This window comes from Corvus brachyrhynchos, unplaced genomic scaffold, assembly GCF_000691975.1.
Source record: "Corvus brachyrhynchos isolate BGI_N302 unplaced genomic scaffold, ASM69197v1 scaffold101, whole genome shotgun sequence".
Taxonomy (NCBI): Eukaryota; Metazoa; Chordata; class Aves; order Passeriformes; family Corvidae; genus Corvus; species Corvus brachyrhynchos.
Genome location: NW_008237239.1, coordinates 22390084 through 22406020, shown reverse-complemented (window position 1 = coordinate 22406020; position 15937 = coordinate 22390084). Strand labels below are relative to the sequence as shown.

At 38.0% G+C, this 15937-nt stretch overlaps 1 protein-coding gene across 13 annotated transcripts in view; it reads right to left on the bottom strand.

Annotated features, from left to right (window-relative positions):
• Window positions 1–15937, bottom strand: part of CDC42BPA (CDC42 binding protein kinase alpha) — a 184512-nt gene that overhangs the window by 25473 nt on the left and 143102 nt on the right. For 8 of the 13 annotated variants that reach the window (XM_017730140.1, XM_017730150.1, XM_017730152.1 and 5 more), the window contains 10 exons: window positions 15851–15898; window positions 12018–12056; window positions 8732–8851; window positions 7977–8057; window positions 5763–5868; window positions 4861–4997; window positions 4073–4212; window positions 3132–3213; window positions 1731–1947; window positions 859–921 (listed from right to left, as the gene is read on the bottom strand). In XM_017730140.1, coding sequence (XP_017585629.1) covers window positions 859–921; window positions 1731–1947; window positions 3132–3213; window positions 4073–4212; window positions 4861–4997; window positions 5763–5868; window positions 7977–8057; window positions 8732–8851; window positions 12018–12056; window positions 15851–15898 — 1033 coding nt within the window. The remainder of the gene's footprint in view (window positions 1–858; window positions 922–1730; window positions 1948–3131; window positions 3214–4072; window positions 4213–4860; window positions 4998–5762; window positions 5869–7976; window positions 8058–8731; window positions 8852–12017; window positions 12057–15850; window positions 15899–15937) is intronic. The other 5 variants (XM_017730146.1, XM_017730151.1, XM_017730145.1 and 2 more) reach the window with 4 other exon arrangements.

Here is a 15937-nt window from a genome sequence, read left to right as displayed (position 1 = left end):
AAAAAAAAAACAAAACCCCCCCCCCCCCCACAAATCCAAGTAAGTAATGGTGAAGTGTGAACTGATTACAACATGTATTTGTAAAGATGAACTAGGAAAGAAACCAAAGAAATTCCCTTTATTGCTTCCATACAATATTAAAAAGTACAGAATCAAAACTTGTATTTTAATAATACTGGATGTGGCAACTCTGGATAGACCTTTGGCTTTTCCTCATCAGAAATGGGAGGAGCAGATCTGATGCAGTAACAACCACTGTATTATTTCAGCATTCATTTCAAAAATAGTTTATAGCCAAGAAGCTACTGAATAAAGAAAAGCCTCAAAAAGCTGAAACATACGATACATGTCATCTGTTGAATTAACTTGGGCCATCTGTTACTACATCTTGCAATACTGCACAGAAGTTTTCATTTCCAGTACCAAGGAGGAGGTTACACAAAGGATTCAGCCATGACTCTTACTGAGGTGCACAGCAGGAAATTCAAATGAGGGACGTTCCTACTGAATATAGTGTTTCACTGTGAGAATAATTTGCAACAGGCAGTCCAGAGAGATCATGGAACCTGTGTCCTTGGGGATTTTCAAGACCCAACCAGACAAAGACCTGAGCAACCTGGTCCGAAATTAGTATTGAGCCTGTTTCCAGGGAAAAAACCTTCAACTGTATTCCAAATGCTGTATTTTTGGTTTTGGAGAGGATACCCAAACCAGAAAACACACAGAATACCTTCTGGTCTCTCATGGAACTGTCCAGCTGATAATGTAGTAAATAATGAGAAATTAAATCAGAGGATATTGAATAAGAAAAAGATGATTTAGTATTAGGGAAATTATTACCAGTTCCTAATTTCTTACCGTCTTTGGTGACATGCACAACAAACAGCCCTTCTTCATTCCCCAGAGCTATTCTTTCATGGTCTATGACATTAAGGAAAAAAAAAAAGTTATTTTTCTTTGGAAGCAGTTTAGGAATCACTTCAACAATAGTGATAATCCTCATTAACGGAGACAGTTTTTTAATATACTGAAATAACTGTCTATAAAGTCAAACCTAATATATTCATGTATTAAAAAAAATTGGCAACCTCCCAATCTTTCAAATTTCTGAAAAAAGAAGTCTTTTCACATTTCTCCTGTTAGTTCAATTAACAGCTAGAAACATAATTTTTAACAAACCATTCAGAGCACTTAAGTCTAACACCAGCTTTGAAATAACTATATTATTATACTGAACTCATTTAAATAATCAGAGTTTCACATATTTTATGTAGTACTATTTAAAATGACTAAATTCATTCTCTGATCTTACATCTCTGTGTTCCCACCAGCAGATTTTTTAAAGTGAGTGATTTACATCTATTCTATAGTGCTAATTTTGCCCAGTTCAGGAATTATGTTTACGGAATAACAGAAGAGAAACGTCCAATTCTCAGTCCAAATTATTCATAATTATGAATACTGGTGAATAATTACGAATATGGGTGAATTATTCATGATTATGAATATGGGTGAATAGAGGGAATACTCTTAAAAGTATTCCCTGACAAAAGTACTGGCTAGTGAATTGCACTTTTCACTTAGGTCCATACACATTTCCATATGGGATAAAACCACTACAAATTGTTCTTTATTCAGTAGATAACACCACCTAACACTTTTTTTTTCTAAAAAATCATGCTTTTAGCATACCCATTTTTCTTAGAGCTTTCTTCTGATTAATTTCATACCTATGATTGCTGCTGACTGTGTTGTTTTGATGAGGGGCAAGGTGCTGTCATAAGCTTCTTTGGGAACATAGACTGAGCGGTCTTTGAGTTTGTTCTTCTTCAAGATCCTATGCAACTCATTCAGCACGCCCACCCACTTGCTTTTCTCATTCTCACCGTCTGCTAGAATCAGGATTGAACACTTGTTACTGGATGCAGAGAGCTGGGAGGCTGTAACCTGCAAAGAAATTAACACGTATTTTTAAGTCATAAGTGATAAACAATTTCCTCATAATCATTTCTACAAGGGAATCAGATGCCTGTAAGCACCCTTTTAATTAGCTGTCTGAATTAAGGAAGCAAAAATTTATCTTTACTTAATAGAAAACATCTTAATCAAGAACCCACAGCAGAAAAAACATGCAGATGTGAGTAACTTAAAGAACAGAGAAAATGCTGACTTTATTTTAAATGCATTTGTATTTATTTTACAATTCATGAATGTCTGCTCCAAATGAGGTAGCCAATTCTCACACCAACTTTATAACAGAAAGCATTTTTAATAAAGCTTTCTGTATTTTTAAGAGCTATAGCTTTCATTAATAATTTAATGCAATAGGAATGGTTTTTACTGAAAGGAAGAATGCTCTGTGATCCTTTTCACGCATTTAATACAGCTTATATTATAGATAAAATTTAAAGCCCCTTCTGCAGGTTTTATTTCCTCTCAGAGTGATGAACAGTCTAAAAACTGGAAAAACAAGGAGTAAAATACAAAGGCTCAGGAAAGAAATGATGGCGGAATTGATCCTGGATAAGACATCAAGGAGACTTCACTGAGGTCAAAGAATAGATAATATATTTAATAATTAATAATTAATTAATAGAATATCTAATAAACATAAGAATATTACAATAAACCAATGATGGCAAAAGCCTGATACCAGATACTACACATAAATTTTGCTGAGCATTTTGCACTAAATTACTATACTGACTATCTGATGAATGGGAGTTTTCAGATATGCAACGCACACGTTAAAAAAAGGTATATAAAACAAAGACTTCAGCAATAACCCAGTTGCAGAGGGCAACTTGAGGAAATGAAAACATACAAGGTCACTATGAACAGAAGAATTTCAAATGACTAAGAGGAAGTAGAGAAAAATACATCTTATTGTGAAGATTAAAAAATACAACCCACATGGAAATGAGAGCTTGTCTAAATGTACCAGTGCTATTTTTACCACAGAAATGATACATGTACAGATCCCTATGCATTGCTGCTGCTGCCATGGATACCACACGGGCAGAACTTGCCAAGGAAATACAATACTGGCAAGCTGTCACTGAATGCACACCACACATCACCCTGTGCAACCCTGTACGTCTGGGTTAGTAGGGTCAGGATGTAATACTTACCCTAAAGATACAGGGGATATCTTTTCGATTTGCATGGATGACATCTGAGGCCAAGACAGAACTCACTGTGAATTCTTCATCCCTTATGGAGACCATAAACATAATTGGAAAAGAGTTAATGAGCAAAATCTGTATGTTTGGTTTTTATTTTTCCAATAGTTCTTGTTTAGTCAAGGACATAGTAAGTCAGCACTGAGATCTGATTCTTAAAATTATCCTTTCCTCTGTATCTGCAGATGAAATTCACAAATGCAATGTTGCATAATTAATTCCTATCTATTCAGATATTCTGTAACTGATTTTAATCTATATAAATTAAAACCTTTAAAGAAAAAAGTCCAACTTAAAAAATAAGTGGAATGAAGAACACCTCTCCAACTCTTTTGTAAAAATCCAAACTCACTAGAAGCTATAATCTGTGCCAGTTTGGGACTTCCTGGATGAACTAACCTAGATCAGAGATGAGCTTTACATAGGTACTATGTTGAATGTTCTCAACCTTCAGTGAGGCTGGTAGTATTTCAGTAATACTGAAGACAGTGGGAACAAACTATTCAGCCCTTCTCAACCAAAAACTGTAATACATTTACCCTATAACAAAGTTTTATCTATCTTTCAAAACTCTATTCAACCTCAAAATAATGTTATTTTCAAATCTTTATTCATTCCAATCTTCTACACAGCTGAACAGATCCTCTTTGCACATGATGTAGTAATGGAAGTTTAAACATCCACATAGGAACAAACATGCGTAGTTCAGGCTAACTGCTAACTGGTGTTTTATTTTTTTATCCCAGAAAATTAGCAGCTTTCAATATGGACTACAGGGTTTCATAAAAGCTCTGGAGCTTGCTTACTGATTTGACAAAAAGGAAAAGCAAAAAGCAGAACAAAACCTCCCGGTGCCTCTGCAAAGCTCCCAGCAGCACTGAACAGCTTACCTCATGTCTATGACCTGACTCACTACCACACTGGGCTGAGATGCTTTTCCTTCTGCTACATCATACAGGAAGAGTTTAAAATCACAGATCACTGCCAGTGCTCTCTGCCAACCTTTCTTTACTCCAGCTGGCTTTGGGACCTTTAGAAAAATAAATTCTGATCAACTCTCTGTAAATTTAGATGCAATCAAAAAATCAAACAGACAACACAAAAATCAATTTGCTCATGTGGGCTGGGAAGTTTTCATTCAGTGATGATGTTAAGCAACATAAGCAACAGCCCAGGAGCACTAAGACCAACAAACACAGACACACAGACAATATATTATTTAATAAATTAATAGCACCACAGATTCTTTTTTCTTACTTCACAAATTCATTCAGAGCTGTATTAACAAATACAAAGAAACCCATCTCTAGTTGGTCACAGGAGTATGACAAAAAATATGTTGAGTTAGTCTTTTATTATTTCTGTGCAAATATCCACACCAATGAGCACAGGCAGTACTGGCAGAATGACTCAAAAACTCACAGGGCCTGGAAGATGAGCTGATCTCTAGAGATGGGACTATATAAGACCAACCCAAAGCACACTGACCAACAGAGATGGAGAGGGGATCACTGTTGACAATGCTAAGAACTGCTTTGTGAAAAAATGTAAGTCTTAGTTTCGAAACTGCTACCCTAAGATGTAATTGAATTTATCCCCCCAATATTCAAAGCAATTCCAGCTCTGGAAAACAATGAATTTAATGTAAGTGCCCCAAATGCAGCTACCTCATACTTACTCGGACATGCCCTTCATAAGCTGTTCCTATGCCTTTCTGTGGATCTATTCCCAAAGGTCCCTTAGTCTGTTCAGGAGGGATTGGACACACTGCAGGAGCCTTGTCTGCACAGGTCACGTGGCAAGAGAATCCACACACTTGTGAGGAGGAGAAGAAACAAAAAGATTTGATGGTTATTTTTTGTGCAGTGCACAAGTTGTGCTAATGATGATGAGACTTACACAGAAATCCACTTTCTTTTTTTGACCAACATCTGAATAATCTCACTGAACTTTGCTACAGACAGAAATAAAAGTCTGCACATAGCAGCAGTTCATGTTTTTATCTGCTCTAAATCCTGAATTTCTCTTTTTCAGATGGATATGCCTTTTTTTTCAGATGGATACACCTGGTTTCATCCATATAAGAAAGAGCCTGAAGTAATCTCTGTGATGTCCTCTAGGCCCAACTCTACTAGTAAACAAGAAGCTGGAACATCCTCTAAATAGTAAATGTCATTCTGTGCACATATAAACAAGAATAACTTCCATTCAGCACTAATTTTGCTTCTTTCTGGAATAAGTCGGAATAGATGTCCTAAATTTTGCCCTGCAACATAAAGCAAAGCTGCTGTCAATAAACTTGACCACTCACTGTGGCTCCTTATTGCTATTTTGAGTAAACTGAACTAAGCTCTTCAACCACCAACTGGAATAAGAGTGTCCCCAGATAACTGGGCAGTCTGTTACATAGGATATTCAAAGTGTTTGGCTTCTACTGTTAAAAGACTGAAGCATGAGAATATACTGTTATTCAAAATACAAGCAAAAGACTCCTGCATCATGACACTACAACATTTACTGTGTCATCTGCATCTGTCAGAACTTCAGTTCACACTTGTTTGTGCTTCCACAAGTGCTTACCTTCACAAGTACAGCCCTGTCGTATCAGACCAACCATCAGGGATGTACACTGATTGCATTTCGTTGGTGTGTTAAACGATTTCACTACAAACTGGTGGGCTTTAGGCTGTGAAATGAGCAGACAAGGATGTTAACACCTGTAACACTTCTGAAGAAGTTAGTTCTTTCACAGACAAGAGTGCACAGGTGCATTTAATATGGCAGCTTGTTTGCCTTTGCTGGAATGAGATCTGAGCTCCTAACACAGGGGCTGAAAAAAATTCCTTATCAGTGCTCATTGCTGATAATTTAAAGCATCCTCTGTAAACAAAGCCATGGAAACTGGACCTTGTCTCAGGACATGAGTTTGCTTCCACTGCAGATAGGAAAGCTGCCAAAATGATTCTGTTACACTTCAGAAGTTGAATGTATATAAGCATGTGCTCAGTGGGCACCTGACTGTCAGCCCAGGTCAACCCGTAAGAGTATTTCCTAAGCTGCAAATTCAGTGCTTTTCTGTAAGGAGTATTGTCTTAGCTAAAAGAAGAACAGTAGACTTTTTCAACACTTTAAACTTTATGCCAGAAAGCCCTGACAGAGTTCCCTTTTATGGTGTTCGGCAGAGGCAATTTCAGAACACCCAATTTAAAGGCAAGGGCTGAAGTTGATAAATGAAGCTGGTTTTGAAAGGGTTTCTCTTCCTGTTATTCCTTGGGAACACAGAGTACATGAGTAAGTGGTTTAATTCTCTCCCTCTCCTCAAGGATGGCTGTGCTGATGCTGCTATATAAAGGATAAATGCCTACGTAATGTGGCAGTATGATTCACAGATGGCCTTAAATAAAATCCAGGAAGCTGCTTTGCTTTTCCATAAAAACTCCCAGTGAAGTAACTACAGGGGGAAAAGGCCAGAGCACAGGGTGAATGCAAAGACTGTCCAAACAAACCTCATCGTGTACGTGACCTGAAATAAGACAGTTGTGCAGACTACTTTGAAGAGTAGATATGTTAAAATTTTGCTCACTTTCCTGTTTTTCAGAGCATAAGATATCGCAGCTAAGGGCTCAAACTTATCCATATTTAATGACAGCTTTACTGTTACAGCGGCAGGTTTCTGTCTACAGAAGAATGTTCTGTTTTGAGACTTGCAGGGAGACAACACCCAGCTTTAAAAACTGAAGCAATCAGAAAGTAAGAAGGTTCTTTAGGGGACATAATAAATTATAAAGCAAGTCATTACTTACTGAGCAAAACGTTTGCAAAAATTAAATTATGTGCACAGTAAAATCTGTTTCACATGATTCCAAGTGCACTTACAGTATTTTTTTAATTGATGTACTAAGATGCTGCCAACAGAATACTGTCTGCTCAAACATTTTAGCTTTCCTTTACACAAATGAATCTTCTGCTACTTTGTAATTTATCAAAGCAGAGAAACAGATCTATTGGAAAGGCTTACTCTCTTCATTATTAGCTGCAGGAAGAACTGTCATTTTTAAATGTACAGAAGATTCCTAAAGCATTGAGTCACTTTCAAAACTTTTACAAGACAAATTTTTCCCTTAAGAGCTTGTATTTATTCTTCATTTGCTTGAATAGACATAATCCACTGGGAATTAGTGTACACTGGCTTATTCAGCAACAGCAAAATGATTTCAACAACTGATGGAAAATCAGTATTTATGCAGGTAAAAGCCAAAAGACAGGAAAATTGGAAATCCTTCTCCCAGTCCAGTGCTGGTGTGCCCCCTGGTAGGGCTCACTCTACACTGCTTAAAAAGAGGCAAATCTGTGGTTTCCTTTTTAGGGCTACTCTTTGCCTTTTCTCAAGAATAAGCACCTAATTGGCACACAGGCACGCTAATCTGAGACCTTACTGTATGCAAAGAGTAGAGCTATGTTGGTCAGACACATGTCTGAAAACACTCTCTTCCCAGGATGGCACATCTCTTTCTTCACATTCTGGCTCATTTACCTCTTTCTAAATCCAAACTACTGTTTTTCCTAAAATCAAATACCTGTGTACTGCCCCAGTGGAATTCCTAGTGCAACTTGTTACATCCCATAACGTAAGAATGAAGGGTTTTACACTTTAGAGAGCAATCAGCTTGCACATAAACATCCCTTCTAAGCAGTTCTGGTAAGGCCAGTGTGACAACAGCTCTCCTGAAGCTGCAGCCCAGGAGTGACACGTCGCCCTTGCTACAGAGAAGGTGTGAATGCTTGACAGGATACCTTTGGTGCCGAGAGTCCCGAGCCAATGTAAGCTGTCCTCATGGTCGGTGTGTGAATTGAACGGGGAGGATGATCTGCAACCTGAACAGAGTCCCCAAAGCATCAATCAGACATCAAGAACACACTGTCAAAGGAAGTCTGGATAAAGGAAAAAGACTAACCCCCCCCCCCACCCCCCAGCAGCAAAGCCATGAAATCAAACTGATGAATGCAGGACTCAGCAAAACAAATCTTATTTCTCAGCAAGATTCATCTCCTAAATGTCAAAACCAACTTCACATTATCCTCAACATTTGATTGGGTATTTTCTAATATAAATAACCACAAAATTATTTTTTTTAACACAGAAAGGGGATAAATTATTATAGTTGTGGAGTCTGGCTAACACTTTGTAATAACAAGACTTCCAGCAGGGCTTCAAATAGTGTTTTTGCAAACTACATTATAACATCATCTTTGTGCCAATATTTCTTAAATATTCATGAATGAGGATACATTATGAAGAGAGATTATAACTAATAATTGATTCATAGTTCCCATCCTTTTTCAATTAACCATATGTGAAAGGAAATGCAACATTCCCCAAAACACAGTCCACCACTAGTGCAGAAGGCTACTACAAAGTCCTAAACAGTCTTGCTGCAGAAGAGTGAGCTTCACCCTAAACAAAAGATTTGCAATAGTAATTTTTATACAATGAGACTGTTACTCCTAAAAAAAAATAAAAACACAGATATCTTTCAACACTGAAGTACCTCAATTGGCTCAATCTCACTGGCTGTAGAAGGAGACCTGGATCTTGAATGGAGGTGAGACTTGCTATCTTCATCCCGTGATGGAGTATTAGACAATGTCAAATTCTCAACTGAATCAATCTAGGAGAACAATTCAAGAGAGGAAAAAAAAACAACAACCAAAGAAATAAATCAAAGACATCATTAAAAAAGAATTCTCAACTCTTACCAAAATAAGACATGGGAGCAGTAGAATTCCTGAGAGAACTGAGAGGATAAAAATTCAGTTTTAAGCAACTTCCTAATTCAAAGCAACAAAATGGAATGAAAGTTGTTGCATGTAAACACACCAAGGCTTCTGCTGAGAGGTGAGCACATGCATAAGAGCTGCTAGTTCAGGGCCCTGATAACCACTTGAAAGCACTTGTAATTCAGCATTTTTCAAGGGTGAGTATTTTCTAAATGCTACTGGGTTTTGTCCAGTGGTAGCAGGGATTTGTTGTAAGTGAATTACCACATGGCCCATGTAAGTTCCTACAAACATATTCAGGAGAAAACAAGGAGAAAAGGCAGAGCAGTGTATATCCTGAGGGTAGTGATAATTATCTTCACAGAGAACTGAGGGGGTTTTGCACCCCATTTGAACTGCAGAAACATCCTTACCAGGAACACAGTTTCTTCTGGGGAATACTTTCCTAGTCCTTGATATATACAGAATGAAACTAAGCCCAACACAGAGCTACACTGAGCAAGGCACATAGGTACAAACGGGTATCTTGCGTAACAAGTCATCTTTTGTTATTACAGCTGAAAAAATCAGAGGAGGCAGGGTTCTTCCTTGAAAACAAGACATCTCCACAAAGCTGTCCATGAAAAATTACATTAAAAAGAAAAAGAAAAAAAAAGGTGAAAATGCTTTTTTCCACCAATAATAGAAGTAAAAGCTGCAGGCCTGCAGAAGGCTCCACGGCATGCCTCGATTTTCTGGAGCAATGCTATCATCAGCTCTCCATTGCCGAGGATTTGGCTAGCTTGGAGAGAAACTAAAATATGCAGCCATGTTTACAGAAAGCATTTGAACATTCCAGTGTTTCTCATCTCACTTGCCACTGACAATACTAAGAATTCCACAAACTTTACTGCTTTTTGGGAATCGTTTATATTGCCAGGCCAATTTTATACATGCACACACAGTCCTGCTCTTCAGGAGCTCAGTCACGGTAGCAAACAGGTGCAGTTGCTAGTTTTATATACACTCTTCTTTAAAAACAGTGAGTTAAGTTTGATGGCTTCTAGTTTTACCATACCCTTCAAAAAAATTATCTGGTGGAGGATGCTCATCAGTTTGATCAACTTAGGCATATTAACATGCCTGCAAGTATTTCTGAAATGAAAATGGGATATTCTCACACTGGGATACACCTGTTTACTACACATTTATGATGTGTTTCAAGCATTGTGGCAAAAAGTAGCAGTAAAGCAAACATTTTGTGCTCAGATTTATCAGAAGCAAATAATAATGGAAAGCTTTACCCAGTATTCAAAAGACTGATGCCTTAAGTAGTAAATCCCCAAACACATGTTTCAATTATTTTAAACCACTTTTTAATCCAGTCTAAACATGTGATAACTGGGAGTCCACTCAAAGACTGTTTAACCTTCAACAATTCTACCTCCTCCTTAAAAATGTTACTAAAAAATAAGGCCAATGAGTAACTACAGGCAAATTTTTTCATAGCAAGAAACAGGCACTCCTTTTCTCCTACAAGTAAAACTCAGAGATCTGATCTATAATTTCATAAATGTTTCCAGACACTCCAAGGGCTTTCCCTTTCAAAGCAGCATCTGCATACCAAAGAATTTTCATGGTGTCTATGAAAAAATGTAGTACAAGCCTGATATCAGTGATGGAACCTTTCTGGAATGTGCTACGAAGCCTTTGTGGTTGAAGACAACTGCTGAAACAGTAGCAACTGTATTTTCACTTTACTTACAAACATAAAAAGCCCACAAAATAAACAGAACCTGATCCAGCATTGCAGAAGGGAATTTACTCCACCTTTAGTGCAGAAATGAGGGGCTTAGGCTGCATTGCTACAGTGATCTCAGGTTCCGGGCTTTAAAGAGAACTAAGTACAAAAGCAACCTGACTCCACTATGGGCAACAGTTTATGAAGACCCATGTTAGCACCATCCAAACTGGTTTTAAACTAATCCACTGGATTACCCAAAGCAGATTTCACTATTTCCTACTGCACTGTAACAGCCTTGCTGTCTTCCACAGCACTGTGCATAGCTGTCTACACGTGCAGCTCTGAGCCAAAGCTGCCCAGCATATGAACACATCTGGAGGACAGAGAACTTCTGAACTGGAGGCACCACCAACAAAAACAACCAGGTAGTGTAAGCTTGCCTGAGAGACTCAGCAGTGTGCTTTGAACTGCATGAGAAAGGGCATCATTAGAGCTGTTGGGCATAGTTGCTTATTCATTGAATATTCAACAGAAACGCTTTGTATGCTTACTTGTCCCCTCCAACATATCTGTATAAAAGAAACAAAAGTGGCAGTACAAGATTAAAATGGACACAGCATAACTGGTAGGAATTCATCCTCATTGAGTCTGCTTTGGTAATACATGTAAACTCACGTTTAAAAACCCACCCTGATTTTTGAAACACCACAGAAACCCTTCTCCAGTGTAACCAGCTGCAACACATCCATCTCCATTTTCTTTGCATGAATTTTTCCTATCCTCCTTGACGCTCCATTTACCCAATTCCCCACTCCACGTTTATTTATCTTTGTACTGTGCTATTTTCTATCATTTGCTGTGATGTGCCTCCCAAACGCCAAACTTTGACCTTCTGTTGGCAATCCCCGTGACTTAACACATGCCCTCTGCTGAGGGCAAGGAAACAAACAGGCCCTCATCTGATGTTTGCTCATCTTCCCAGCCTGCATCTGCCCGATCAACTTCCACATAGAACTTTCACATTAAAATGAGAAAGGACCCAAAGCATCTTCTCCAGTTTCAGAGATATTCTGCTCATAGGGTTAACTGAAATGGGAACACCCAAAGCATCTTCTCCAGTTACTGTGATATTCTGCTCATAGGACTGCCAAATGAAATACTCCAAAAGCTTTGAGCCCATGGCTGGAAAACAACAAACAGCACAGCAGCAGCAAATAGCAGCAGCAGCAGCACAAGACATGCAGTGAGATAAATACACAATCCATACATTAAACATAGGCATGGACACCACAGGCAAAAAATAAAGGGCCACATAGAGTAAGACAGCCTCTTACACGTCTGCCTTTGTTAGCTGGAATACAGGAAGGAGAGAGCTTTAACAAAGAAAGGAGGAGAATATGTTACAAAACCAAACAGTGACACAAACATCACCTCAGAATTCCTCACTGTATCTCCAGAGGTACTGGTTAAACACACACAAGCATGTTCATTGTTACAAGTATTTTAAAAACAAGCTATTCTGGGGCAACAAGAGGGAAGAAACATTAAAAAAAAAGGAACAGCTATTCCAAGTCCATAGTCTTACACTGGACAATAGTGAAACTGCAGACTGCACTGCACTATTAATTTGCAGTTGGCATCTCTGCTTTGAATAAGATGAATGAAGTCATTTATTGGAGGCACCCAATTTAAAATATCATTATGAACCAGATTTACTCAATTATGAATGTGCAGGTAAAGGCACTATGGCTTATTCTGCTCAATAAGAAGAATTCAGAACATCATTTAGTCTGTGGCTACTTACAGAGTTCAGATTTGTTTAGTCTGGCCAAAGCCCATGGGGACTGCATGTGAGGACACACTGCAGGAGGACTTAAGAAATCTATTTCTAATTTCTACTGTGTTAGCAACAGAGGAAGAAACAGTATTTTTGAGTGCGCAGGAAAAATAATTTTGTCAAGGGAAAATGGGATTCCATTTTATTGTTATTAAATAATCACAAATTCATCCTTAAATAAAACAAGTTGATTGCTTCTCACAGCTAGTGAGATACACAAAGATCCACCTGGCAAAGAAACAAAACCCAACACTTCCACTGTCAGACACTTCTAGTGAACACAGGAGACTTAACACCTAGACAACGTTACTGAGACAGCCTGCAACGCACAGGAGAAAACAGCAGCAAGGATTTAGTCTCTTGGAGTCACTGGGGGCAACTTCCCTCCCCAGCAAGATTGGAATTCAGGGACTCCAAACACATTCCTACTCCCCTGTGTGCAGAGGAGATACAAGGATGGTTTCTGAACGTGTGGGCTGCCACAGCTGTGAGGATTTAGGCACCAGTTCTGCCAACCTGACCCAGCATCTTTTCAAGGCAAGAACCAACAGTGACCGCTACTCATCTGAGTAGTGAGCTACCATGTTTTTCCTCAGCATCTACAGGCTACAGAGGCAGCAGGACATCTGTTTTTATTTCTCTCCAGCAGAAATTGCAAAACTACTGTTTTGTAGGAAAAATTAGAATTAAGTCCAGTCATTTGGAGAGTGCTATGAATAGTAACATTATTTGGATGGCAGACACACAAGACATCCCCACCCTAGGAAACCCAGTGCTGTGTGCACATCTGTATGCTAAACAGACTTCAGAGATCCTGCAAGGAATGCCTTGCAACTGCAGCTGCACATTATGTGACAGACTCTCTGTCCTTCATTGATGAAGCACGGAGCCTGAAGAAACAATACAGGCCATCAGAAGTATTTCCTTGGGGTTCTTGATTACAAGAGAGGCTTTCCTGGACCCCATGCAATATTGCAGCACTGCATGAGTCTGACCTGAGGACTTCTGATTCTTCCTTGGTCTTAATACAAAGAACCCAATGAACCCACACACTTCTCATGTTTGACTGAGAAGAGATTAATTCTTCTGGAGATGCTGCAAGGAAAGCTGCCCTTCAAGGAAACCGTTGCCAAAAAGAGACATTGGAAAGGGAATGGAGGTCACATCCAGTGGGCAGGGAGTTTTAATACCCTTATTTTAATTTAAGTCCATCTAATATATTGATACTAAACCAACTCAATGAGCTAAATCATAAATAACCATTCATTTAGATAATACAGAAACTATAAATTATGCTATGAATGAATCAAGTTATTGTCCAATAAATCAAAGATGCAGAACTGACTTTCAGCACAACTGAATGATACCACTTTTCATCTACTAACATAGATAGCAGCTTTATGTCTCTTTCTAACAAAGACAGAATGTCTCGTATTTCTCTGCAAGGTGCTCTTCCCTCTTTCAGCAGTCACCTCTTCTTTTTCAGCAGTTTTGTCAGATGAGAGAGAATCCTGCCTTGGTGTTAGAGACATGAGCCCCTGGCCAGTCCATTCAGGAGATGTACTTTTGCCAAGTGCAACTGAGAATAAAAAACCTCCTGTTGGACACAAATTGTAGATGGAACAGGGGAAGTTTGACTCCATGTGCAGGAAGCTAACTACAAGCAACCATATAAATATTAATACCTGAAACTTAAACTGAGACTAAAATGTGAGCATCTGCAAAGATCTGATCTGGGTGGACGAATCAAGAAGAATTGCTATTAAAGGATGTATGCCAGCAGCTGAAAATTACTCACTTGCATAGAGGAAAAAAAAAAAAAAGTAATTTTGTCAAAATGTTTGTGGAAAATGATGCTGCCTTCTCTAAAAAAAAACAACAAAAAGCAAGGAACAATAAAAACAGAATAAAGTACTGAAGTCCTTCAAAATTAACTAGACAGCAGTCAGGAAGATATCCTTGTCCAAAGCTCCCCCTTGCAAAATAGAACATTATCAGCAACTTCCATATATATCCTTTATTTCTCTTTTACTATGTTTTAGGGGAGTGTTTTAGATATTTTTAAAGATAAATTTCTATTCAAGAACCTGCTGATACAAAATAAGTGTTCCTAATACTCAGGTAACACAGAACATGCTTTCTTTAATCCAGATAAAGAATCTAAATATTCATTTTTTGTGGATTTACACAACAGGAAACTGTACCCTTTTTTTTTTTTTTTTTTTGTAGTAAGAAAATTCCAACAACATCAGCAAGACACAAGTTTTCTGTATGCTATACAAAAATGCAGGTAAGTGCCTTCTACTGTGACACCACAGATGGAACCTTCACATTTTGTCTGGGGTATATACCTGATTTAGAGAGTAAAAGCATCCAGAAGAAAAGCAGTTTTTCAGAGTAAGTGAAAAGAAATGAAAGCAGCAGAAAAGGCCCATATACCTCATCCTCTTTGCTACACTCTTGAGAGCAGATATTTCTCAAATAAAATGAATTGTATCACATTTGGATGCCAATAGGATTTCACTGTGTTAAACACATATGCATAAATATTTGCGAATGTATTATGCGTAATATGTACAAAGACATCTACGAAAACAGACAGACACACACACACAAACAGTTATACCTACAGAGCTGTCATGGATGGGACTCCATACACTTGGATTTCAAAAAGTTTATTGATTATGACTTTTATGGGCCTACTGCTTCGGTTTGGAAGAAATATAATGCAGTCAATTTTCAGCTTTTAACTCAATTCTCTTCATATGCAATTAACTAGTGGGTGTATTTAAACAAAGTCCTGACAGAAAACCTGCATCTCAGATGGCAATAAAAAGTAGTAAGTTCACTTCAGTCATAATGAAAATGACTTCTCACAATGCAGGCTAAAAAAGTGAAAATATTTTATCCGAGCAAACAGAAATTAACTGTACGCAAGAGCAACATTTTAATAAAAGTGATTAGAAAACTTAGGGAAACAACTCATGATAAAGGAATAATATGAAGCAAAAGAATTAAATACATAAACGTGCTGGTGATTTTGGAACCATTTTCCACAGGCCATATCAATAGACAATGCCTAAAAGCAGCTTTTTCCCATCAGAAAAACTGTTTGCAATTAAGAATTATTCACCTGCAGCTAAAGAAAAGCATTTTTTCCAAAACAGAATACCTATCTATATGAATAGGTGTAAGGGTGCTATTACAGAAATGCTTTGCTCTCCACTGCACTTGCAGATTTTTTAAGTTGACTGCATTAATGTTTGGCTATTCCAAATCAATCAACTGATCTGTTATTGAGGGATTTACTGGGTTGAAAGTCAGACTTACGTCATCCATAAAATCAATCAATGAGGATGAAGAGGAGGAAAAGGAATCCTATTTTAATGAAAACAGCAGTAAAAGAAAAAGAGAGAG